The following is a 27,498-nucleotide window of genomic DNA, read 5'->3' as shown; positions in this document are numbered from 1 at the left end:
CACCACACACTTAGGTGTCTCTTGCTAGCTTTACAAAGCACTTAGTGAATTAAGAATGAGAAAGAAAAGGCAATCCAAGCAACAAGAGCAACAAAAGAACACAAAACACCCTCTCTCAAGTCACTAAAGAATTGAGTTGATTTGGAGGCTTGGAGAAGATTTGATCTTTGGAATGTGTCTTGGAGTCAATGCTATTGATCTTGTATTGAATGTGAACTTCGGAAAACTTGGATACTATTGAAGGAGGTGGTTGGGGTATTTATAGCTTCCAACCACTTCCTAGTCGTTGGCTGTTTTTGCTGTCGATGGGCGCACCGGACAGTCCGGTGGTGCACCGAACAAGTATTGTTCGCTATCCGGTGCACGCCACGTCAGTAGGTCGTTGGGGTTTGGAGGGTCTTGACCGTTGGAACCCTTTGTCTTGTAGCTGCACCGAACAGTCCGGTGCCACATTGACTTTCTGCTCTGACTTCCGACTTGCACTGTTTCCTTTTGCAGTCGACCGTTGGCATCAGGTTACCGTTGCTCCGTTGGCTCACCCGATATGGCCGGTGCACACCGGATAGTCCGGTGAATTATAGCGGAGCGCGTCCCTAGAAAAGCCTGAGAGTGGCTGGTTTGAGTGTTGCTCGGCTTGGGGCACCGGACACTGTCTGGTGCGCCACTGGCAGCACACTCTTAAGACTTTGCTCCAAATCTTGTTGAGTCCATAACTTAATTTCTTTCTTGATTTACGTTGAACCTTATGCACCTGAGATAAAAGACATCTTGGCAAACTAATTACTCCACGTGATTTGTAATGGACGTCAACTACCAAAATCGATTATAGAAAATGATTAAGCTCATTTCCCTTTCACATAACCATGGAGATTCGGAAGAACAAAGTGAACAATCATTTATAGGGGTTGAACATGTGGTTCTTTGTGCACTTGCCTTAAAGCCTAACGAAAGGCTCACATTGCACTCACGCCATTGGTCTTACGGGCATGTGTCAAACAAATCCATCATCATAAACCATCTCAAATCTGCTTTATGCTCGAAATGTAGAACAAAACTCTCACAAACATAAACTCTAATGAACTGCGTTTTTTATAAATTTCAAACAGATTTCGAGCACCCTAAAAACTCATTCGGAATCCAAACAAAACAAGTTAACATTCGATCGAATCTGTCTCTCTCGATGAGCTCTAGGCATTTATGATCTCTGATCATCTATGTGCAACACACTTTTTTCCATTCTCTTGTATACACGTATAGTCAAGCTCTAATAATAAAACCGTAAGTTAAATTTAAAAAATACTCAAAAGCAGATAAATTAAATCTCTAAGGACTAGTTTGACAACCCTATTTTTTCGAAAGATTTCCATTTTTCCAAAAAATATTGTTTTTTTCTTGGATAAATGAGAATCTTTTAGAAAAATAGATTTACCAAACTAGTTTGAACTCCATTTTTTAGGGAAAGTTAGTTTATTTTTGTGTGGTAAACGATAATCCTAGGGAAAATAGCCCTAAAAATAAAATCCGGCATGATTTTGACATGGTGCCGGTAAGCTACAGCCGGCAAAAGCGAAGAACTGTTGAAGCATGCCACGCCTGACCGCCCCCCTCCTCGCCTAATCTACCCACCACCCGGCCACCCGTCTCGCCCTCTCATAAATTCTCTCTCGCTGCCCACCGATCAACCACCCCGCTTCCCCCGACCGCGTCTCGGAGCACCCTTCTCAACCGCATCCTGCCTCTGCTCGGTGTCGCCGTCTCGACTGCAGGAGAGGGGAGCGCCCCGTCGCCGATCTGATCGGGAGCCGGAGGCCAAGCGTCGAGGTGAGCCCGTCAGGAACCGCCATGGCAGCGGCCGCCGCCGATTCCGACACCGCCGCAGCTGTGGGCGCCATGTCCACCTGCGCCCACTGGTCCGTTCCTGCCTCAGAATTTCTTTTTCCTTCTCCCTGTCTCTCCCGCTTCCCGGTTTATTGGTGCACGTGTGTCGCCGTGTCGGTGGTGCGCTTGATCTCGTAGTCTTGGATCTGAGGTGGGGACTGGAGAGAACCCCGATTCGGTCGACGACGACGAGAATTTCTACGGTGACGAGAGACGCTGTTTGTTGAGTTCTGATCCACCGTAACGCGTGATCAGTATGTTGATGACGTTATTGGCCTAGCACCGTATCTGGAGTTAAAAGAGATATGTGATGTCCAACTCTTTACGTGTGTTTGGTTTGAGGAATGTAGTGGTCCACCGTAACACGTTATGAGCTAGATTCTCCACCAATCTCTCATCCGTCAACAACGACAACAAAGCGCCTTTTAGTACTGAAGCCAAGCCACAAAGTAAGGTTGAGGCACGTGGTTAGCTTTGTTTCCCTGTTTGGCAACAATGTTTCTCAAAACCATCGCTTTATAATATTATATTTTGCATTGTCATGACAATACCTTAGTTTTGGCCAGCCCCCAAAATACCGTGATTTTGAGAAACATAGTTTGGATACAACATTCCAGTCATGCCATGAAAACTTTAGATTAGAGTGGAGTTTTCAATACTCTAAAAATACCATGGTATCTAGAATGCCATGTTTTTGAAAACATAGTTTTCAGGAATGCAACCAAACAACTTAGGGGGTGTTTGGGAACAAAGTTTTTCTGCAGTATTGAAGCAATACTGTAGTATTGAGCAATACTGTGGTATTATATACTTTGAGGTGTTTGACAACTCATCTGAAATCTCTGTATACTAAACCGTAGTATTGTAAATACTGCACTTGTTTTGCAGTTTTGGAAACTTTGGTCTCAGCTAAAGTTTTTCTCTGTAAAGAGAGCGCCAGCTAGGTCCCGCTCTGGCTGATTGGTCTCCACCAAAGTTTTCCCCAAACACCTTGATGTATTGGATACTGTTGTATTCGAAAACTGAAGTATTGTAAACTATAGTAATATCATGACTAAAGTATACTTTAGTATTTGAAAAACTGTAGTTTGGAAAAACTGTGTTCCCAAACAGGGCCTTATGGCATAAAATACTATAGTATTACTGGAAACTATAGTTTCGAGCCCCAGCCTCTGCGGGTAAGGCTTGACGCTTAAAGATACCCTTTCCCAGACCCCGCACAGTGCGGGAAGCCTACGACACTGGGTATGCCCCCCATATATAGTATTTCCTAGAAACTATAAAAATACTTTACTTTCAAACTGACCCTAATCCTTTTAAGTCTCCTCACCCAAGCGAATAAGCATGATAAATGGGGTGATTCCACCGAATTCATGGAAATAGCTCATAATGCACCACCTCATCTCATCTAGGATGAGTTGGTCCTCAACCCAAACGCCCCCTTAGTGACTATGCCAAGATCCGCCATAATTTTCATTTCAAGCTAGCGAAACAAATTGCAAATCAGAATGAATGAGAAATAGGGTGATTCCACCGGATTCATCAAATGAACTCATAATGCACACCACCTGACCTCATCTAGGATGAGTTGATCCTCAACCCAAACGCCCCTTAGTGACTATGCCTAGATCTGCCATAATTTTTCATTTCAAGCTGGCGAAAGAAATTGTAAATCAGAATGAATGGTGGCTTGTGCGATGGTTGGTGTTTCTGCACAGATTGTTCAATTAACCTCAGATGGACTAATCAACTGTTGGTTGAAGAAAAAAAAAGAGATATGTTTCCTAACCATTGGTACAAAAGTACCAAGGCACTGATATTCGTTTTTATCCAATGTAAGGACAATGTGCAATCACATGTTTATTCTCTTTAGGCTCATTTGTTGATTACTTATAAAAAAACTCAACCTGCGGGGTAAGACAGTCTCTGGTCATTATATTAAGAAAAAGATCTTCTCACAAAAGCCGAGAAAACCCTCCGAACCCCTGCCCACCCATACATAGAGGCATCATAGCCCATGTGAGAATGATCGTGACTAGGACTAGGCCTTAGAGCTATGCTTTGGTATAGGACAGATGAGCGATTTTTTTAAACCATATCCTGAAATTCGCTCCCACGGGGAGTCAAACTCAGGACCCGAGAAGTGCTACTCAGACCACCTAACTAACTCAGCTAGACGTCATTTCACTTGATTACTTATTCAAAATGATGAACTAATTCTACTAAATTTATAGAAGATGTTATCTACATTTGAAATTTTCAATTAGGTTTATTATGAAAATATATTATGTGATTAACCTAGTGATACTTGGTAGTTGGTACACGCCATAACAATGTTTTCAAGTCAGGTGACTTGCTGGTCGTTCTGGCTAACCGACTTGGCGATTAATCACGATTAGTCAGACAACTTGGCGATTAATCACGATTGGTCTAAACCGACTTGGACGATTAATCATGACTAATCGCGATTAATCGGACGACTTGAAATTATTGCGCCATAAACATTAATGTTTTTATATTTATTTAGTTAAAAATAACTTTATTTGACTTCTCGAAAAGCGAGATTTACATTCTTTTGGGGATGGAGGGAGTAAGAGCAGCTCCACATTCTAGTTCGCCCTAAATTGATAATGGTGGTTGCCCATTATCAAATTTCAAATTATTGGGGAAGATGCTGCAACATATCACCAATAATCTCTCCCAATAGATGGGACTCATGTAAAAAAAATTGCATTTTTTTCTTTTCTTTTCCCTACCCATGACATCAGTGGCCGTCTTCTTCCCCTCTCCGCCGCGCCCAGTTCTTCGATGTGTGCACTCCTACCGGCCATGGCGCCCCTCTACCCCAGCCATGGCCATGGTCATGCGTCCCTGCTAGAAGGAAAATATATTTAATGCACACCTGCTGGAGATGCTCTAACTCTGTAAGAGTAGGTGGTTACAGAATGCTTGACTTGTATTCAACACAATGTGCAGTACATATACAACATAGAAGGCAGGATCAAGACCTGGTATTCTGTTGTACAGTTAACCGGTGGACTTGGTAATGATAACGGCCATCCAGTTACGGGATCCTGTATCTGGTCGCCTACAATAACATGGTTTGTTCTTCACAGCGTTAGTTGTTAGAAATTATATTGAATCAGTCATGGGAGAGGGTATCGATATCTAAGCACACTTAAATGTTAAATCTGTTTATATTTCCATTCTTTCTAGAATATGATTTTCCTCTGGATCAGCTATTTTTTTTTCATTATACAGTGTGCCCAACTACTGTTGTTAGTCAAGTTTTATGCATCTTGTTACTTGCTGGTCAACTGTAATATGATACTCTGATGAGCTCAAGCAGTCATACTTTATTTGCCAGATTAGATGTTTGGTATCGCTTAATTTGCTTTACCTTTTATGTTAATCAGTCAGCGAGAAATCCCATTTTTGAACATCGACTTGCACTCTGTACATTGCGCCCGCAACCTCCAAAAGTGCCAGCACTGCGGCGAAATGATTCCTAGGAAACTTATGGATGAACATTATGATGAAAACCATGCCCCGGTATGTTTGCAATTGTTTTAAATGTGACTCCTTATGACATCCATGACATAATCATTCTCTCTTTGCATGGTTGACAAAACCTGTTCTCATTTTAATGATGTTTTAAATTTGTAGCTCTTATATACATAGTAAATGGGAGCATATGTATGATTGCACCATGCTTTATCTTTTAAGCTAATTGCACTATTGCGAAATTTTCAGAGTTAGAATCAACATTACAGTCAATTTATGGCACCGATCCTTTTTTTATCACCTTGATTATGCGGTAGCTGCTTCATATACTTGCAGTTTGCGTATACATTTTGTTTTGTGTTACATTGAGCAATTGAAATTATGAGCTGGTGAAATAATGTCGATATATAGGATCAAGAGGATTAAACTACATTTTGTGCCCAGGATGTTTAGAACATCTGGTTTAGGTAATTATATATTTTAGTGCATTAAATATATTTTCCTTATTTCATACAGATCAATTGCTCCCTTTGTAAAGAAACAATAGAACGTGAGAGCTGGGATCTTCATAAAGGTGAAAAGTGCCCACAAAGAATTGTCGCTTGTGAATATTGCGAGTTTGAATTGCCTGCAGTTGATCTCCATGAACATCAGGTATACAATTTATTACTTGCTGCGGGACTTTGTATATTTTGAAAAAAATATTGTACATGATCTGATCACACTATTTTGCCATAAAGGATGTATGTGGAAACCGAACAGAGCTTTGCCAAACATGCAGGAAGTATATTAGACTGCGTGAATGGACAGGGCACGAAATACAGTGCCATACAAACTCAAATGGTTCTGCAGACACATCCCGGTATAAACAGATATCCTTTTCCATGAACAGAGAAATTCTTTTATCATTCGTATTTATAACATTGATATGATCCAACATATAAACGTACTGTAATCATATATTTCTAGTGAACCTAGATATTACCGTACCAAACCAAATCCATGGAATTCATTATGCTTAAAATTCATTACCAATATCAAATACCCAGGCCATCCTGCTTCCAATTTGAATTTTTTTTCTCTCATGAAGATGGTAAAGATACTCAAATTTGTTTACATATGGTATCATATTTGGGCTTTTGTTTAAGGAAGTTAGATGCCAAATCTTGTGTACAAGTTCAGAGCTAATCAGATCAATGTCTTTCAACTGCCAGAGCAATTCCAGAGAGAGAACTACGACCGCCGCCGCCGCCAGTGCGACAGGCGCGACCAGCACGTCCTGCCCACGCTTCACCACACAAGCGGCTCCTCTTCACAATCGCCGTCACTGGAATAGCAGTTATGATCGGCTCCATACTGTTCCAGAGGGACGAGGGTTTCTAGCTCCAGTAGCCATGGACTCGCTCTGTCAAGGTGCTTCTTGACCGGGAGAGTCATGCGGTCATGCCACAGGAAGGTGGTATTAATGTATAATAACTCGTTCGAATCAATTACAATAACTGGAGTTTGTTAGGGAGTATAGCCCCAGGCATGCATTCGTCAAAAGGCGAAGTTATGTTCTGCCCCTGGCAGTTCTGAGACTTGTGTTTGCTTTGACACTGCACTTGAATTTGTTCATCTGTAAGTCAGAGATGAGTTATACAATCGGCCAGTGTCATATCTGGAATTGCGACACGGTGCAGCAGCTGTTAATACTTTGGCTTATATCCTGTAATGATACTTTGCTGTTGGAATGAGTATAGCGTATCAATTTGTGGGGAACTGGATCGTCTCCGAACGCTGTATCGGTGTTGTCAGCTACGGAGTACATCATGTAGGTTGGAGCGCTCGGTTTGGTTTGACTGCTGTGAACTGCATGAGACACTCATCAAATCAATCTACCTCTGCCGTACAAGGCTTTGGCTTGGATTTACCCCGGTAACCATGTTCTCCGGTGAAGTTACTGTAAGTTTTGGTTTCCATGTGATGAGATGAGGACGTGAAATGCACTACATACCTTGCAGCCATACATGTGCACCGCTTGGCCTTGGCCCCAAGCTACAAACTGGTGCAAAGGCGATGGACCAGAGACAGGCAGGCCCTTCTGTTGGACGTACGACAGTTTAGTACAGAGGCTTACTCGACAGGTTACTAATAAAGTTACTGTGTGAGCCTTGATGAGAATGGTTACATCTACTGCTGTGATCTTCTCTGCTGCTCTGCAGAAGCTGCTGCTTCCTCGACAACAGGCCAAGATTGGCTGCGACGATGAGCCCCCATGGCCATGGCATGAGGGCTGCAGCTTGCATGTGATGCTTTACTGTTACGACTGTCTAAGTGTTGAGACAGGGCCTTAACCAGCTTTGGCTTGTGTAGTTTTTTTTTTAAAACATCCCTCCCACAAGATACATCACGACCTCATCTCCACACCAACCGACCTGCATCTGAGAGCTCGTGCGGAGACTTCAAATTCTGAGCTTTGCCTTTCGTCAGATTTGCAATTGTTTATTAAAACAGTCTTCTTTAAAAAAAACCAAACTCCTCGTACTACTTGCTTGCCTACTACGCTGTTTTAAGTTTTCGAGCCTTTCGTGTTTCCGGCCGTTAGGAATGTTCCGTTGTGGGGTCGTGTACCCGATCCCGTACAACACAACCTGGCCTTGTGCAATACTACACTTTCAGCGTATAATAATACGGCAGCGACGTACGTGCCCGAACGGCAGTACGTTCAACGTGTCGAACCTGCGACAGCTCTGCGGGCTCGGAGCCACTAGACCACGACGCGGGCGTCGTGATTCGAGAGATGCTCGCTCGCTCACTGCTCAGCGGTTGTGGTCCGGCCTCCGGCGCGCCCGTGCCCCGGGCGAGGACACGACACGAGACGAGAGTAGACTATCCATCCCCCGCCGGATACTGTAGCAGGTGAGGAAACGGGGAAAAATAAGCAGGTGAGGACGAGGAAAAAAGAGCGAAAGGAGAGGCAGGCGGAGCCACGCGTCTCAACTGCCCAGCCAGGCGGACGGGCAGCCCACCCCCACTAACACATTAGCTAATACGCCCTTGTCTGTTTAAATAATGGTGCGGCACCACTGACACGGGTAAAAAAAGCCGTAGACGGGCGGCTCGACCTTTTCTTTTTTTATTATATGTAATCGTCGCTGCATTCAACTATTTCATAACGCCCACTTGTTACTGACTCGCTGGCAAAGGCTAACTCGTAGAAGTCGCTACATCTGAATATGACGAGAAATATGTCCTATTTGTTTTTTCTTCTAACCGACAGTATTGGCTTCTGGCCTCGTAAAAATCGTCTAAATCAACGTAAATATAAAATCTGCTTAATCGTTACTATGATAGAAATTTATCGTTTCCTAAACCTAAACCTAATAAAACTCTTCATCTTTCTTAGAACGCAAGGCTCGTGAGATTCTTGTGATAGCTAGCTTATCTAGGAATCCAAATGCTCTGAAAAGGTCTTCAGCAAAAAAAAAACCAAACAAGCCATAGACTACTTCAAACTCTTGTCTCTTAGTCTCGATTGATATTTTATGATTAATTTTAGACACGTCAATTCTTTGTAACAATAAAATCACCATGTTTGTAGTGATGAATATATCACAAATTTGTTGTGAAGCTAGCTATATGCGTGACCACATTGAAATTCCTTCCTATCCAATTATGGTGTCGTTTGTTTCGCGGAAATGTAAAGCAAATGATTTATATGAGATAATGGACATCGATTCTTTTTTTTTGTTTAGTTGAGCTCTTTTCAGCAGCACTAGATAATACTATCTAATACAATTATAACCGGTAACCATTACCGCTGCTAAGATATCCCATTACTATTCTATTAACAACGTCTGAACCAAACAACACCATATATCTCATCACCATGAAATTATAAAAAGAAGTTTTGTTGCCCTCGTTTTGGATGACCAAACAGCGAAAGGGCCTCTAGCTGAGTTGGTTAGGTGGTCTGAGTAGCACTCCTCAGGTCCTGGGTTCGATTCCCCGTGGGAGCGATTTTCAGGCTGTGGTTAAAAAAATCCCCTTGTCTGTGGGTTTTTCTCGACCTGTGTGAGAAGATCTTCTTTTTAATTCAATGCCCGAGGGCTGTCTTACCCCTCGCAGGTCGAGTTTTGGATGACCAAACAAAATACAATGTTAAGGGTTCGTTTGACATATCTCTAAGGTTCCAAGATCTATGTTGGCTCTACAAACTATGCACTAAATTAAAGTGATTTAAATATTTATATTTAATCTAAACTATAAATGAAAGGAGTCATGCAAATGCATAATCGACATATTTTTGCTAGAGCTAGAGTTTGTCAAATATGGCATAGTTTATGCCTGCTCTTTCCATTTTACTCTTATATATTTATTTACTAAATCGATTTATTTATATTTTATTTTTCTTTATACTCTTCTTCTAGTTACTGTTGTTCATTTTTTATTTACCAAATAAATTTATTAAAGAATAATATACTTAATTACTGAAGGAAAATCGCTCTATTTGATTTCAAAAATCTAAGCACACAGTATTACATCCATTAAAAAAATGCAATCCTAGTTTTAAACTAAGTCAAGATTGACAAGGTATATGAAATAGTACCGGCATTAATATATTCAAATACGTTATTATAAAAATACATCTCTTTAATTTATTGATGTTTATTACCTGTTACGAATGTGCATATTTTCTATATAGTTCGTTAAATTTAAGGTTGGTTGATTGATTGATTAAAAACAAGAATTATATGTACCTTGCATAATAGGTAAGATTAGTTAGGACCCAAACCCAACCATGGGCCAGGGGCTTAACGGAAAGAATTAACACAAATCACCTACTCCTATCCGAACGCTGGCTTAGCTTAGCGGGGAGAGAAAGCGTAGAGAGCAAGCCCCCAACCCCACTCCCCCACCGCCCGAGAGGCTCCAAAGTGGACAGCCCGCCCGTGCAGCTGGACCTGGACGAGGGAGAGAGAGAGAGAGAGAGAGAGAGAGAGAGAGAGAGGGGAGGGAGGGAGGGGAAAGACGGACAGCGCCATTGCTGCCATCGCATTCACAGCGCTACCGTCTGCGTCGCTTTCCTTTCCTCCCTTTCCCTCGCCGTACCACCACCCGCTCCTCTTCTCCGCCTCTGCCTCCTCCTGCAGAAGCCGCCGCACAAAACCCAAACCCTAACCGCCGCCCCTCCGAGGCGCGCCAGATCGGCGGCGGCGCCCACTGCTGCTGCTCCGGATCCAATGCAGCGGCTGCCGTAGCGCGGGAGCTGCCGATCTGAGGCGGCGGCGGCGGCGCTGGCGCAGGTGGGACAGGGATGTCGTCTGCGCCGGTGGCGGGGGCGGCGTTCGAGCGGTACCAGCAGCGCGGAGGTGGCGGCCCCGCGGCGGCCAACGGCAACACGGTGCGTGCGTTCGCGTGGTTCCTTGCGTGGGTACCGGGGGTCTGGTGCGGTTTGCGTATCCGGTGCTGATGAGCATCTCCCTCCCCTATTTCGCGTATCGCTGGGTGCCCGGTACCTTGCTTGTCAAGTTTGCATGGTTTGAGCTGCAAGGATGCGCTTCTCCACTGTGGTGTTGGTCTACACAAGTCGCTGCTTCTATTGCTATTAATAGAGCGGGTTGGACCTTGGTTAGATTGCGGTGCTGATGTGACGGACTGTAGAGTTTCCGCCCGCTTGGTCCTCGGTAGCTACATTTGAACGGATTGATGGTGATACTGGTGGATTGCTGGCAGTGCAGTTCAGATTCAGACTGCCTGTAGGCGAAATTTGCCATCAGGGTGCGCCAGAGATACAAATTAGAAGTGCATTCCTATAGTCTGTCGTGTTGGACTGTTGGCTGTACAATGGTGGGAAGAGTATTGTGGGTCTGATCTGCCTTGAGAACTTAGGGGTTTTGGCGGGCTGCTGAGATAAGTGACATTGCTTTTTTCCGCAAAAGAAAGTGATATTGATTAACATGGGGCAGGCTGTAAAGGAAGACCAGTCTAGGGTATTCGTGGTATGCAACATGGGGCAGAAACAGTAAAAACATGCTAGAGTATATCAAATATGGGAAACGAAGCAACTAGTGATATTGTGGTTGTGAGAAGCAACAATACAACGAGGGGAAGAATTTATGAGGCTGATATGGAGATATACACTTGCTGTAGCACAACCTGCCATCAACCATAAAAAATGTGTACATTCTTTGTGGATCAACATGGATGCTTCATGAAATTCAAAAAAGATTTGTCGATAATGGACCAACCCTGATACTTAACATCTTTTTATTTATTTCAGAAAAAAACACAGATGCATTGACCAATTGAAGCGAACCACTTCAGTTACTCCTAGTACCTTTTCATGCTTCCCACATTTAGGATACAGATGGGCATTTCCTGTTATCACTAGAGCTGAAATCAAATTACTTAACTGAGCAGGGCATTTTTTTATTGCTCCACACTACTTATACTGAATCGGCCTTTGGTTGTACATGATTGAAAACTAGGACTAGGGTTTTGGGGGTGGACTAGTGCAGTATTGAACTCTTTTATTATTTGCTGTTTGTATTACATGTCTGATGCTATAACCATTCTAACCAGGTTTTCAAGAGTGGGCCTCTTTTCATATCATCCAAAGGTAATCCCTTGTCCCCTATCTATCTTTTTCAACATAATGTTTCCCACATGGTGCTCATTTCATTTTAGTTCCTCGTTGAGCAATCAAATATATGTTCACCAGGAACTTGAAGAAAATTCCAGAATTGTATGTAAAAAATGAAAAGATTGTTTCTTAAAGATGAGGCTGAAGGAGCTGTTTTATGCATGAAAAAACATCATTGCTTGTATCATTTTTTTTCTCAGTTCTTCTGAGTTAATTGTGTGAGAGAAGTAACTGCTGTTATATACAGTCATGTATTGGACACTAGTTTTTCAAATTTTTTTTGCTTGACAGCAAATCAACCAACTAAATAACCCTCTCAATCTATATGCTCAAACGACTTGAGCTATTGGAATTATTATTTAAATCAAGTGATCTTTTTGCCATATAATTTTTATTTGACACGACACTGATCTCATTAGTTCAGTTCCACATGGTTAATATGCTCTTTTAAGTATGTTTACTTCTGTTAGTACATTTTATTATTTATTGAGAAAGATAGCTCATGCATCTTGCTTTTACCAGGGATTGGATGGAAATCATGGAAGAAACGTTGGTTCATCCTCACAAGAACATCATTGGTTTTCTTCAAGAGTGATCCTGTTAGTACCTCTTTACCTGAACTCTCTGTGTCGTCAGAATTCTATGCTTGGCTAGTTTGGAACTTCAATATAAATCATTTCAAGGAGAAATTACCATCAACTGTAACATCTGTTGGCTGGTTTACTTCTTGTCGTACAATGCAGATTTCCTTAACTGATACAATGATGCTCCCTCCATCCAGAACAGATTAATGCCTAAGGGTTGGGCACTGAGACTAACGGGAGGAAATCCCTCTCCATGTTGCATTTAAATTAATCGTCGTTGTATCGGAGCCACGTGCAGCCAATCATGGTTGTGAGATCCACGTGACAACGCCGATGCAACTAGTGCAGCTTGTGTTAGCCCATCACACATACAACAGAAAACAACAAGAGCTAGCCAGATTTGCCAACAGCATGCATGCTATTAAGTGACACTAAATTCGGACTCGTCCCCCATACGTAATGGGCTCATCATTTTTGGACCCTAACTTAGAACTTGGATACTTCTCTCCAAATTGCATCCTGGAAATTCAGTTTTTGTCTGCAATTCTGCATTCATATAGAAACAAACAACATGCATGAGTGGTTCACTTCCTCAATAGCAGGCTGCTGGCTGATTTCACTGTTGAAGTGCTGATATGTTTATAAGCGCTTCTCTGCTATATGTCTTACACGCATCAGTATGTTATTATGTGCTACATCTTTTTCTGTACTGTGCTGCTTCCTTGCTTTGGATGTATCAGAACTAACTTATGTTATCGAATATTATATAGTTGTATAAAAATATCATTTCATCAAAGATCCACTTATTTGTAAATGGTAAACCCCATGTTATGAAAATGCAGCAGCAAGTGCACAATCAGCATTTTTTTGTTGCCCATTAAATTAGACAAGGAAGTTACAGAATTGATCCCCCAATTCTGTTCTAGCCTATAGAGCAAGATTCTTATCTGTGCATAGTAGTTTGTTCTTCCCTGATATTCTTAGTAGAATTTAATTGAATTACTTCATGTCCATTTCCTTTTTCTCTCTCTTGTTTTACCCATCCAATTTATATCTCGTGTGAGCACACCTTGTCTCACTTTAGTAATAACTGTTTGTTGGAGTTGCAGAGTACCTTGCCCCAGAGAGGTGGTGAAGTGAATGTTACTCTAGGAGGGATTGATTTGAACAATTCTGGGAGGTATTTATCTCAGTCTTGTAATTCCTTTTTTTTATCTTCCTTTGTGTTGTGTTTGTTGTGCATCAGTAACACTGTAGTATGAGCACTTCTCATTTGCAGTGTGGTAGTCAGAGAAGACAAGAAGTTATTGACTGTACTTTTCCCAGATGGCCGTGATGGTCGTGCATTCACTCTTAAGGTATTCATAATTTCTTTTTAACTCAATAATTAGATCCTTCTGATCAAAACTTTTTGTGTTACTCTTCAAACGTTCACCTCTGTATATCGTAATACAGGCAGAAACTTCTGAAGACTTGTTTGAGTGGAAAACAGCATTGGAAGAAGCTCTTGCACAAGCTCCAAATGCAGCTCTTGTGATGGGACATAATGGGATATTTCGTAATGACACAGCTGACACATATGAAGGAGCTATTCCAAATTGTTAGCCTGTTGCACTGTTTGTTTTCATTCTTTTCATCTTCAGAACTTTATTAATTATGCCTTTCCCCATTGTCCACAGGGAGAGAGAAGAGACCGATCAAGTCATTGGTGACAGGCAGGCCAATTCTGCTTGCACTTGAGGATATTGATGGCAGCCCTTCTTTTTTAGAAAAAGCCCTGCGCTTTCTTGAGAAACATGGTGGGGGCAAAAACTATCTTGAACCTGATTTTTTACATGTTGCTAAGTTAGTTTCCTTGGCGTGATTTCGATTGTTTTGCAAATCTCCTCTTGCAGGAATAAAGGTGGAAGGAATTTTGAGGCAGTCTGCAGATGTGGAAGAAGTTGACAGGAGATTGCAAGAATATGAACAAGGTTGGAACCATTTCTTTTGAATAATATTATTAAACATTGTTCGCCTAGACGACAAGGCATATGGCATTCAGTGGGAGGGAGGGAGAAAAGATAGGAAGGGAACTTGCCGACAAGGCCAATTAGCAACTTCAAGACTCTCCCTGCTGGCTTTGGCTGTTGGGCCAGAGAAGCACCATCTCCAGTTAGCTGTGGTAGCGGTTGATTTAGAGGGGAGTAGCGGCTGAAGTCAATCTGGAAGGGTGATGCATCGGTATTCCATCTGACGGGTGGTGCAAGCAGTGATAGGGCATGGAGAGTGACAAGGAGGAGCAACAGTGCTGCATGAGGGAGGGATACATGGATCTAGTGTTTGGTGCTGCTTTGAAAGGGGAATGCAGAAACATAGGTGGAGGTACAGGGAGACATCGAGTGAAGTATGATTATGGCATTATGGGAGTGGATGGGCTGGGTCAGTATAGCCCCCTATCCTTTCTTTCCTCCTTTATATTCATATCGGCTCCGCCTGCCACTTGTATGGATTTTTGGAGGAGAGAAATGGCCGCACAGCGGGCTTGGTGCTTTAAGAACTTGTTATCAGGTTGTTGCTTTTGGCAGCTTCTTGTGTTAGTATGATCACATTTTGTTGATTAGCCTATATATCATTTCAATTCCTTACAGGAAGGACTGAGTTTTCAGCAGATGAAGACGCTCATGTTGTCGGTGACTGTGTAAAGGTACGCATGCAATTGCAATTTCATATTTTCTTGATGCTTCGTAGATCATGAATAATTGATAATTGTTTCTCACTAATTGTATTGGTTGGGATGCCTCTTCAGCATGTTCTCCGAGAGCTGCCATCATCCCCCGTGCCTGCTTCTTGCTGTACAGCATTATTGGAAGCGTTTCGTAAGTATTATAAATTTATAATTAGTTTAAGTCAGTTATGCTTGACTATTTATATGTTCTTTGATGTGATGTAAGTATTATATGCCTTAAATCTCTTTATGGATGGTGTGTTGGGGCTGATGATTTTTTTCTCGAAAGCGTAGGAGAGCTACACATCATATATATTAAGAAGAAAAAACAGGTCTAAAATAGACCAATACAAAAGTCTGTCGCCAAATAGCTCATGGTGGCCGAAAATAACAAAACATAAAACATCCAACATTATAGCTGATGCAACAAACTACAGCTGGAGGCAGGAATGAGAGCAGTAAGGAGGGAGAGATCCCTAGCTCCGGCCAAAACCCACCTCTCCAACTCCTGATTGAACTGGGAGATAGCAGCACCCATATTAGGAGGAAAACTGTCAAAGACACTTCTATTTCTCTGCTTCCACAATGTCCAAGCTCCAAGGATTATCAAGGAGTTGATCCCCTTCTGCGCAATCCCGGAAATCTGCATAGAAACCCACTCCCACCAAGCCATAAACCCTCGACTATGAAGCCATGGAGACAAGCTTTGAAGATTGACGTTGGGGCTGATAATTGTCTAGGAATTATCTTGTTTAGTACTGTAAAGAGGTAAACAACCATACAAGTGATGGTTTGGGCTGTTTGCAGTCAGCCTATGAAAACTTTGATAATAAATTACTTTGTGCTTGTTAAGCTTGAACATTTGGTAGGGTGCATGTAGGTTTGTCTAAAAAAATCTAATATATATTTTGCTATGGTTTGTAAACATACTGTAGTAGAAACAAGCAGTCAAAATTCATGTCCAAAATGGTGCTCTTGTGACTTTGGTCACTGGTCAAGATACCATTTGGAATCCAACACAGGTGAGGGTGTCCAGCTTCACACAATTATGTAGGACTTGGGTATCTGAGTAACACATGTTACTTTGGTCACTGGTCAAATATAACTAGCAGAATTTGCACCTATGGATTTCTCTTTGTTGGTGGATCATGTTGGGTTCATCTGAAGCTTATGAAAATTGTTTTAGACTAAAACTTTAGTAGTGGTGTTGCATCTTAACAACTCAGATGATTATTATGTATGTATCCAAGAGCCCAGGATTATTCATGCATTCCTTTTCATTCGATGTTTACTATGTGGTTTACTGTTCATACCCTGTTTCACTTGCTTAGGTCTGGAGACTAAGGATGCTAGGATAAATGCTATGCGTTCAGCTATATCTGAGACATTTCCTGAGCCCAATCGGAGGTTGCTGCAGAGGTTCGCTTTTCATTTTTTTATCGTAGCAATATCCTTAATCACTGGATAACATATAGTTTCTTTTTTGGATAAGTTATTGTTAGACTTTTTCTTGGTCAGATAGGTTAATAGCTTATGCTATTTGGACTGCATGATAATTTGTATGTGATATAGTTGCTAATGAGGGATGCGGCTAAACATGTTGTCTTGCAGATGCTACTTGCACTTAAAATAATCACTAATACTCCTTGGCTTCACACTATGTCTACTTAATTCAGAATTACAAATTTCACAACATTAAGTGAATATATTTATTGCATTTTTCTTCATCCCTGCTATTAGTTATGTGAAACATTGGTATTGGAACATTTATTATTACAAAAAACCATCCCTCAAATGCTTGTAATGTTTTTTTTTGTGTGTAGAATTTTAAAAATGATGCACACTGTTGCATCTCACACTTCTGAAAATCGAATGACTGCATCGGCAGTTGCTGCCTGCATGGCGCCTCTTCTGTTGCGTCCACTTCTGGCTGGTGAATGTGAGATGGATGAGGTATTTGATATGGATGGTGACGATTCTGCGCAGCTTCTTGCTGCAGCAAATGCCGCAAACAGTGCTCAAGGAATTGTCGCAACTCTCTTGGAGGAATATGAGGGCATTTTTCATGTAAGATTCTTTCAGCCTTGGATCATTGCAGTATCCACATTGAATGTCTCAAGAAAAATGTATTTGAGCATATATCACGTTAGCAGTGCTTTAAAAGTTTGCACATGAGAGAGATAGAAAGCATCACTTCCTATTGATCATCTATGATTACCATTTTTACAGGATGAACACCTCAGATGTTCCTTGTCACCTGAATCTCAAATTGAAGATAGTGGTACTGAAGCATCAACTGATGATGGTAATTTGGAAGCCAAGGGCAATGGATTTCATGATGCAGAAAATGATGTAGATCAAGAAATGGATGATGACAATGGCGTGGAACGTATACTTAGTGGGAAATTGAGTGAGAGCAGTGGATATGCTGGCAGTGACCTCTATGACTACAAGGTTTGGTTTTGTGTGCTTCATTCTTTTGATTTTTCTGATGCTTGGTGTTTGGTGGTTTTATTATTACTACTGTGAGTCTTTAATGTGAGTTTGGTACTGGTGTGGAAGAGATGATATAAAATGGTGGCATACAAAGTATGATGTGTCCTGTTTTTTTGAAGTATACCAAGCCCATATGTGCCTGTAATATATGGGCTTGATATACTTAACATTGTCATTGGTCAAGACAAATTTGACTGGTTTGAGTGGAAGTGTTGCCAATTTTCATTATTACCTAGCAGCATCTAGTGTGTATGCAATTAAATGATAGTGCTGACCAGAACCTCATTTTGTCTGCCTTAAAATTTCGATATGCATCTAAGGGATAACTATGTTTAAGGTCTGTTGGTGGATTTCTAATCTTTATGATAGCATGTTTGCTTGTTACATTCATTTCTGGTGCCAACATTTCTTGTGTTGTATGTTTTCTAGGTTTTGTTATACCAAATTCTAATATTTAATGCTGTATTTGTTGATGTCCTAGTTTCCATGCCATAATCTGTCTGTTGCTTACTACCTTTTTCTTGATTGAACAGGCAGTCAATGCTGAGGAGTCAGATGCTGAACGCCCTGTGAAGATGTTGGAAGGAAATTTGAATTTGAGCAAAGTACAGAACAGCCTTTCAACTGAAAATGGTTCAGCGAATGTGGATAGCTTACTAAGCGAAAATAATCCTTCTAACCCAACAGTTGGTCACGAGACTTTGTCTATGGGGGAGATCCTTTCTTCTTTTGATCCTGGAATTTCTGTACCGACCCATAGTCCTGAATATTCTGTAGAGAGACAGACAAACAAAACTAATGGATCTCACCCACATGTGAAGCGGAGTAACTTTTGGGGGAGGAATAATGTAAGCAAGAAAAGTAGTTTACCTTTTTTTTCTGTTTTACTTCGATCTCTAATTGAATTCTATTTTGCTCTCGTTTTCCTGTTAAGTATAGCCTTAACCTCGTTCATAATCCTGATTCATATGGATGATTCATGCAGGCAAGGAAGGGCCAAAACTCTGAATCAGTCGATTCATCTGGAGAAGAAGAGTAAGCTCATTGCTATTGAAGCATTAACCATATGTGACTAATTTTCATGGAATGGAATTTGTTGATTGTTGTACTACAAGAAGTAATTTGCATTGAGGGAATTTATACCACCCTTTATGACAGTAGTCTTGTAGCATATTATTGTATATTCTTACTACCTCCGTCCACATGAATTAGTCGTTTTGAGTTTGTCCTAAGACAATTATTATCAACTTTGACTGATTATACTGAATGTTTCATAAGATTTTACAACATAAAAATAAGTTTTTAGATTCATCATGACTTGAACTACCATAATATATAATTCTTTTAGTTTAAAACAATTTAACCTTATATATATTGTTAGTCAAAGTTTAAATAATTTGACTTAGGACAAACCCAAAACAACTAAATCATGTGGACGGAGGGAGTACTTAGTTTTAAATATGGAATAATGTTTGTATTTGAAGCTCACTATTTAACGAGGACATCCCGTGTAATCACTCATTTGGTGCAAGCGTGCAATCAAACCATCCAAAGCACCCAATCTAGATCCAACAGTTTCATATAGAAGGGGTTAAATGTAAAATAGGTACTAGGGTTTAGTTAGAAGAGATTAAATATAAAATAGCAGTCACCATTGGATTTTGATTGGATGTACCAGATCGCTTGATTGTAGGCGTGCACCAATATGATTGATTGCATAGGATATCTTCCCCTATATAACAATGACAATAATTGTTTCTTAGATTTCTTGTTATGTTGTCACATTGGCCTCTGTGTTTTACAAACAAAGCCCACTTTTCTTTTGGTACCTTCTTTTCTTGAATGCTTGTAACTAGAGTTCAATTTATTCTTTTATTATGCAAATAAACATTTCAGGCTTGCTATTCAAAGACTAGAGATTGCGAAGAATGATCTGCAAAACAGAATTGCAAAAGAGGTAGGGGAAGAATGCATATATGTGTTCATTAATCTTGATCTAGTGGTTTCCTTTAGTCTAATAGTGTAAGTGCCTCTCAGGCTAGAGGGAATGCAATTCTACAGGCGAGTTTGGAAAGAAGAAAACAAGCGCTACATGAACGCAGATTGGCTTTGGAACAGGATGTATGTACCATTTCCTTGTCTTGTCAGTTTGCTTATCCGTGATTTGTTTTTTAGAAACTTTTAAGAATGAAAGTATTCCCTCCATTCCAAATTGTAATTCGTTCCGGCTTTTTCTAGATACATATCTGTTACTATGTATCTAGACATCATGTGTATCTAGGTGCATAGCAAAAACTGTATATCTAGAAAAGCCATAATAACTTATAATTTGTTACGGAGTATAACTTTGGTACCATAGCCACAGGGATGTCCTGTTTACCTTGGACTTCTAGGTATAGTCCCCTATCTCTGGAGCATGTTATTCAAACTCTCAAGAGCTTTTACTATGAACTTGCTACTGACTGTTTGGGAGATGTGATGATTGAGGTCATTATATTCTCCTGCTGGCTTTAATGTGCTTCTTAAAATAGTTTTGTAACACCCTATACCTATGATATAATTAGTGTCTGTGATACCAAGATTGAAAGAGTTGAAAAACAATTCTCATCCACTAATGAAGGATTCCTTGAAAAGATAAGTAGTTCTTCAAAATTCGTTTTGAAAGAATGGATTTGGCCTTGTATACTTAATTGTTCTACGAGATGAAAGTCTCCTGCACACAGTTTTACATGAGAAAGGAGTGAGGAAACTGGAAACCTCTTTGACTCAGACTCTTCCTCTGGTGAACTTGTTTTTTCCCATTAAAGATGATAAATGGTAGGGGTTCTGCCTCTGTATTGAAGTAGGAAAAAAGTTTTAAGTTGCATGCCCTATTTCCAGCCCAAAAGATCCCTCGACAAGGTTGCAACATGAGAGAGAGAGGGAGGGAGGGACACTTCATATGCAGTCTAGACACAAGTGAAAATCTTGGTTGCTTCGCAACAATGGAAATATGCTTACCTTCTTTTTTTTTTGGGGGGGGGGGGAGTCTGAGGAAGCATAGGCTTGAAAATTTATGACCCTGCTAGGATAGAGTGGTCCTGCCTATACATGGAAACTGTATGGAAGGCTTGAATCGCACACAACTCACTCAATAAGCAAAGGGACAAAAATATTACCCGTGCTATTAAACTGAACATAGTCTAATAGTTGGGTGTCAAATGTGTACTTTCCTCTTTATTTTCCTGCTGATATTATTGTTGAATAATCCAGATGTGTACATGGTTTTATAACTTTTATAACAGTACTTTCTACAACTGTTATAATTGTAGGTCTCCAGGTTGCAAGAACAACTGCAAGCTGAAAGGGATCTGCGAGCTGCATTGGAGGTTGGCTTGAGCATGTCTTCTGGACAGTTTTCAAGTGCTCGTTCGATGGACGTGAAGGTACCTTACTACCTGCAAGCTGCAACCATACCTACACTTACCACCTTTGTTTTATTGAGTATCATTTTCTTCCCTGTGTACTTTAGACAAAGGCAGAACTTGAGGAGATTGCTCTCGCTGAAGCTGATGTTGCAAGGTTAAAACAGAAGGTTGCAGAGCTTCACCTCCAACTCAATCAACAACGTCAACACCAGTATGGCTCTGTAGTAGATGCAAATGATCGTCATCACCGCCTCCCTGGTCATTTCTCACAGCAGTAAGATTAAATTCTTTCTTTTAAGTTCTTTTGGGATGTTTCTTGATCTCTGGCGGTGTTGGAATTTGGTTTCTTGCAACTGTCTGAATCCAAGGGCATTTGTCTGTAGTTCTAAGCCATTCAAGCAAATGCATTACTTAAATATCAGAGAACCACACTATACTTGTGTTGTAAGTTGTATTATAAGATTCTACTGTATGCGCTATGTCACTGGATTAGACTATTCTTGCATTTGTAATTAGCAGGTCAATGCTTCTAGATATGTGTTGTATATCCCATGTTCCCAGATTTTGACATGATATTTTTTATCAACCAGAAACTTTGTTCAACAAGGATTTGATATGAACCTTGCTTTCTGCAATCAAGAGAAGCAGAGAAATGAGGTATGCTATGAAATTCTTCTTTACACAATATTTGTATTAGTGCTGAAACCTGTTGAAATTTCAATTTCTACAGCTTGACTTGTTAGCAATTTAGCATGCATGATTCAGTTCTCAGTTGAAATGTTATGTTGATTACAAACTTTCAGTTTTGCAATATAACGGTACTCCTATTGTTCATGGCTGGTATAATAGAAATAAACCCTATCCATCTGTTAAGCAAAAATTAAGTGATAGAAAATGAATACCTGAATATCATGCCTTGGTTACTGATTAAGTCTGTTAGTTGCCAAATTATGCAGAAGCAGCACTTGGAGTTTAATGCTTATAATTTCGAAGTTAACTTGCACAGGTCTGCTGTGGTTTGGTAAAATGGACTGACCTTTAGTCTGGAGGTCTAATATTTACTGTAAAAATTGCAGCTGGTAAAGTTGAGTTTGTCCTAGTAAAAAATGGAGATTTTTTTGGGAGCTTTGTCTTGGTGCTCATAACACGCTAGTCTACATGTACATCCATTATCAACTACATTGGAAATTTTATATGCTAAAATGACTGGTTCTGTGTGTCACCCCTATTTAAATCTGATGCAAAACTGGGGGATGATACTTCATCAAGCAATACTTACATTGAATCATGTCTGCAGGAGAGTTCGGTGGAGTCATCACAATGGAGAAACATCAAGCAGCATGTGCTACCTTATGGTTCTTCGAGGCCACTCACACGAAAGCTTTCATTTGATGCCTCCTCAAGTGAATCAAGGGGCACAGAACCCTCAACAAGTATGTCAACAGAGAACACCTCTGTGTCCATCAACGTCCCAAAGCTGGCAGAGGTAAGCGAGACTCACAGTGTGCTTTGTTGTTAAGTATGCGCTTCTGTAGCTTCTAAGATGATTTATATTTTCGTATGTTAGGGCATTGAATTTGGGAGGCAACCAATGGTCACATCCTCCACTTTGGTAGAGCTAACAACTAGACTAGATTTCTTCAAGGAGCGAAGGTCGCAACTGATGGAACAACTTCATAGCCTTGATTTGGGACGTGGATCTGCTCCGCAGGGCTTTCCATTCAAGCCACCCTCTCCTTGGAACCACCCGAGGTAGGAGGATGACCGTTTGATTTCATGATTGTAAATTCTTCAGTAGTGGTTCTTTTCTCCCCGCCTGGCGATTGCAGAAAACTGCATATACGAGTGTAAATGTATTTTGCTCTTCGATATGGTTTTAGCTTTCGTGTTGTGCGAGGATAGCTCCTTAAGTGGGATGTGTGATATAGTCTTTTCTGTATAACACGTTGTCATGGAGAGATGCCTTTTAGACAAGTTTTTCCAGTGTTGTGGCGGTGTATATGTATTTTGTGCGACTTGGCGAAGAAATTGAATAGGTTGACTGCTTGTATGGCCGTTTGATTCATGCCTAGGGCAAAGGACAGGATGAGGAAAACTGGGATCAAATGAGAACCCAGCACGAGTTTATAAATAATTCGGGGGTAGGCTTGAGGCTGTGTTTTATTTTATCCTTGCAATTAGTTCCCATCGCCAGTGGCTTGATTCCGCTCCGTGTTGTTTGTCTGCTAGTGGCTTCCAGGCAAATTCTATGTAGTTCATACATTCTTATGAATAGGAGAAGGTATGGATGCTCGCGAGGTGCCCGCTGAATGTTCAGTTATTAATAGAAATCTTAGAACAAGGAAATGTCCGTTCCAATCTCCACCCTGTCCCTCTCCGCCAGCGCAATCCACCGCGGACTGCAGTGAGCCGGTAGTTGAAAATAGAGAACGTGAGACTAATCTGGATGTACTTACAATCGAAGTGATCTGAGAAAGTAGCCGAAACAACTTATGATCCAAACCCAAGACAATTCCATCAGAGAATATATTGAAATGCGCACACTGCTATCACTACCAGACAATAAGAACTGTGACCTGTTGCCTCGTAAAAAGATTTACATCCCTGAACTGCAATTACAAATTTCTCCGTAGGTTGTCAGCGTCTACACTAATATCAGTGGTTTCTATATGCACGTATGTTTTTTTCTTAGGCTTAGCTTGCCATCGCTGCGCTACGCCACACTGTGCAGTGCGACATAGCAGCTGCCCGAAAAGCAGAGCTGTTTTTTTTGTAATGAAAGATACTGTTGAACCTGCTTATTGAAACGCACCGGTATCTCGAATTGGAGCCTTTACTTGAATGCATGAGTGCCAGCTGAAATCCCCTTGGAGACTCCGCATGCAATGCATGCAGGAGCTTCATCAATCCGGCGAGTGCAAGTGGAAGTAGGGTCACCAAAAGCTCTGCTGCAGTGCGGATCTCAACACTGGTTAACCCGTGTCAGCGGCAACGGTAGCCTCCCGATCGAGCTTCCCACGCGTCCCTTCACAAGTCGAACCTGTCTTCCTGGAACGCTTTGAACACGAAATCCCTGAAGCGCCTCGAGTACTGCTTCGGATCCACCGCCGAAATGGACGTCGGGTCGTACTGGAAGGACTTGTACGCGTGCTCGAGCTTCTTGCTGATGTCGTAGTCCTGGAGGATGTCTATGATCCCGAAGTACAGTATGACATCGTACAACTCCCCCGTAGGCTCTCCCATGATCTGCACCTCACAGTCACCCTTTCGTATCGTCCGTTCGGCTCTCGTCGGCATGTTAGACCCAAGTTTTATCTTGGCTAACCTGTTCGAAAAAAGACACTCTGTTACTGTGCATGTTACAAAAGCATTAATAGATGAAATAGGTTAAGGCATGAGTCCCATTTTTTTTTACCTGTTTGGATCCGTATCTCCTCGAGACAAGTGAGGCGACGATCCTCTGCTGCAGTCGCTATCGAATGAACCTTCAAGTAATTCATTAATGCGGCAACACACTTTGTAAGGTACATACATACATGATAAACCATGTAGTAAAAGACATACTAAAATAGTTTTCATCTCAACCAACCTCCGGTCAATAGCCTATCCCTAGTGTCCCTAAAATGTACACCAACCAGAAGACTATAGTCCATGATATTTTCCTGCTCCAGAAACTCGCAGTCCCTGTCGACCTGTCTGCTCCAACAGATCCAACCCCCCACGTCAATATATGCATAAAGCTTCAGCGGCATCTCACCAGCTCTAGCATCGCTCACCTTTGGAACTCCTGGTACCAGTGCTTTTGCAACCGGAACACGAAGTTAAGATCAAGATCCTTCAGGGTAGTGTACTCGTCAATCTCCGTCTGTGGCTTATCCGTCGTCCGTCCCAGTGACGAACCTTTCAGGTCAAACCGCCTATGGATGGAGTAGTCGGAGCAGAACAGGTTTCCCATTATGACAAAACGGACCTGGCTCATCATGTACACAGGACAGGACGGGACAAGAAAGGGAAAAACAAATCAGGATGCTGGCCATGGTATGTAAACTAGAAAAGAGTATCTCTACTACCTAAGCTAGCTAGCTATACCACGATGAAGTAGATAGGTATACTCATTTCTGACCTTCTTTTGGTTCGCTCCAGCTAACTTGACACAGTGAAGACCGAAGAACTTGGTGACCAGAGTGCTCTCGAACGCTCTGACATGGTTGTAATAAGCTCGAATCATCTTCAGAAATATCTACATCGCATCATATATGACAGCGAATAATGTTTCAGTTGATTAACAACGAAGCCACTGGTGATCTACGGATGAGTCGAAGGACAAGGACACGGCACACACAGACAGACCTTCACTTCAGATTTCTTCATCGTCTTGATCATGTACTGGTCGTTGCTCGTGAGATAGAAGAAGCTCCCACTCTTGCCCGGAGACGAGAGCTCCCGGAGAGCCTGGTCTCCACAGAGAGACAGCATGTAGTCCGCGGCATCGACCTTGAACAGCTTGCGCAACGTCCTACAGTTATATGTTCGGGACAAACTAAGTTAAAAACCGCCAACAATGAGCGCCATCAAAGTGTAAGGTATACATTGTGGATGGATGGGAGATTGGGAGTGACGACCGACCGGAATACTTGCGGGCAGTAGTCCTTCCATCTGAAGTCGCACGAACTGTGTGGAGGAGTGTATTTCGAGCCTTCCGGTGGGAACCTTGTCCATACTTTCTCCTTGGGGTCGAATGCTGATGACTTGAGATCAAGTGTAATTGGGCCTTGCTTTCCTACTGCGTGCCTGTCATGGAGACAAGATGAGTGGGGGGCGTAAACATATTTATTATATCCATGTATTCATGTACTAAAAAGCTTATTCTCAACATCACGGGTATGATTGCATCTGTACATGATAAAATAAACTAGTCACGGAAAAAAAAAGCATGGTTCTGCCATGAGGTAGCTACATGTTTCTTATTATATGCTACTGTGTATTTCATGCCAGAAGAAGCTTGAAATGCTGACTGCTATATTCAGCCAAAAATATGCTGTTGAGAACTAGAATGTAGAAAAGCCGATCCTGTGTAAATCTGTTAAACTCTTTAGGTTCCCATACAATCTGCTAAACTCCTATGTTCCGTCCCTGGCCTTTCTCCATACAATCTACAAAAACTCTTATGCCTCCTTACCTTTCGACATTCCCCTGCGCAATCTGTTAAACTGCTATGCTTTCAACTTTATAGGATGGAAAATGAGGGTGTGTGCCTGAAGTGACTTGGCAAGCTTGAGCGTGTAACCAAAGGCCATGTGCCCTGCATTCATCTCTGCCGATTAATTTCAGTCTAAAGGCACACGGTGTTGGCATAATAGCACCCTTTGCCTTTGAATGCAGTAGCAGGGACAGACCTTTCTATGTCATCATTTCCACGGCGTTAGCCACCAAACTCTCAATCGTAGCAAAAACATGTTCGTTAAAAAAACATTGCAAAACATGGCATTAGGCTTAAAATCTTGCAGCTTTTATAATACATATAGAATCGCGATGATCTAATCTCCGATGACGATAAGAACGGATCCCCAACCAAATACCGTAAATCCACATATTTACATAACATGGGATGAAATGCCCAATAATCTAGCACACATGGCATCAAGAGAGGCCGTCAATTACCGGACAAATGTGGTGAACGAAGCGTTTCTGCTTTGGAAGGGATCATCAGCCAGAACCACAACCACAACCACTCAGATGAAGAAAAGAAATGAGACACGGCTGGGTAGGGTGGGCATGCCCCTACCTGATGCCGAGCTGCAGGTTCAGCATGAGCTCGTAGTTCTTGTGGCCCTTGGCTATGGTCTCGCCCTGCCGCCGCGGCCCGCGCCGACCGCCGGCGTAGGGCCCTGTCGCCGGCGACGGCGGCGGCAGGCCCCTCCCATCGCCGGCGTCCTCCACCCTCACCGTCGCGGCGCGCCCCCTCGTCGTCGTCTTCGTCCTTCTCCAAAAGCGTCGCTCTCGCACCTCCTCTCGGCAATGCCGCACGTGTTGTCCCCATCCAGAGACCCGCGACCCCAGCAGAACCGGACCCTTTCAAAGTTTCTCTCTCCTCTCCCCCCGCCCCCGGAAGTTTTGCTCCGCCACGACGCCGAGCTCGCGCGCCCGCTCGCTGCCCGCCCCGCCGAGCTGTGTGCTCTCCCGGGTTCGTCTCCCCAACACGTGCCGCGTACAGCCACGCAGGTGGTGTGACAGTGATCTAAATTTTGATTTAAGAATAGTATCGGATTATGATTAGACTCTATTTATATTATT

At 41.9% G+C, this 27,498-nt stretch overlaps 3 protein-coding genes across 3 annotated transcripts; 2 read left to right on the top strand and 1 right to left on the bottom strand.

Moving 5' to 3' along the window:
- The first annotated feature begins 1,562 nt into the window (after positions 1–1,562).
- On the top strand, positions 1,563–7,143 carry LOC100282536 (TRAF type zinc finger domain containing 1). Its single transcript, NM_001155444.2, has 5 exons — positions 1,563–1,910; positions 5,295–5,430; positions 5,899–6,036; positions 6,123–6,244; positions 6,597–7,143. Exons 1-5 carry the CDS (start codon positions 1,843–1,845, stop codon positions 6,763–6,765), a joined length of 633 nt encoding a protein of 210 aa, NP_001148916.1. The 5' UTR covers positions 1,563–1,842; the 3' UTR covers positions 6,766–7,143.
- Positions 7,144–10,454: 3,311 nt separating this feature from the next.
- Positions 10,455–23,250, top strand: LOC100281414 (uncharacterized). The gene is made up of 22 exons (NM_001154332.2): positions 10,455–10,768; positions 11,950–11,986; positions 12,533–12,609; positions 13,704–13,774; positions 13,874–13,952; positions 14,050–14,194; positions 14,274–14,393; positions 14,490–14,567; positions 15,225–15,280; positions 15,383–15,452; positions 16,633–16,720; positions 17,125–17,368; positions 17,531–17,755; positions 18,331–18,645; positions 18,783–18,832; positions 19,694–19,754; positions 19,835–19,918; positions 21,109–21,222; positions 21,309–21,478; positions 21,795–21,861; positions 22,502–22,690; positions 22,772–23,250. The coding sequence occupies exons 1-22, from the start codon at positions 10,682–10,684 to the stop codon at positions 22,958–22,960; spliced, it is 2,616 nt and encodes an 871-aa protein (NP_001147804.1). The 5' UTR covers positions 10,455–10,681; the 3' UTR covers positions 22,961–23,250.
- Positions 23,251–23,702: 452 nt separating this feature from the next.
- Positions 23,703–27,389, bottom strand: LOC103635065 (phosphatidylinositol 4-phosphate 5-kinase 4). The gene is made up of 8 exons (XM_008657625.3): positions 26,990–27,389; positions 25,831–25,995; positions 25,555–25,720; positions 25,328–25,444; positions 24,981–25,174; positions 24,794–24,900; positions 24,620–24,689; positions 23,703–24,529 (listed from the first exon to the last, which is right to left on the bottom strand). The coding sequence occupies exons 1-8, from the start codon at positions 27,013–27,015 to the stop codon at positions 24,232–24,234; spliced, it is 1,143 nt and encodes a 380-aa protein (XP_008655847.1). The 5' UTR covers positions 27,016–27,389; the 3' UTR covers positions 23,703–24,231.
- Positions 27,390–27,498: the final 109 nt, after the last annotated feature.

The sequence above is a fragment of the Zea mays genome, chromosome 1, assembly GCF_902167145.1.
Source record: "Zea mays cultivar B73 chromosome 1, Zm-B73-REFERENCE-NAM-5.0, whole genome shotgun sequence".
In the NCBI taxonomy this organism is placed as follows: Eukaryota; Viridiplantae; Streptophyta; class Magnoliopsida; order Poales; family Poaceae; genus Zea; species Zea mays.
The sequence above is the reverse complement of the archived record's forward strand: the minus strand, read 5'-3'. Positions and strand labels throughout refer to the sequence as shown.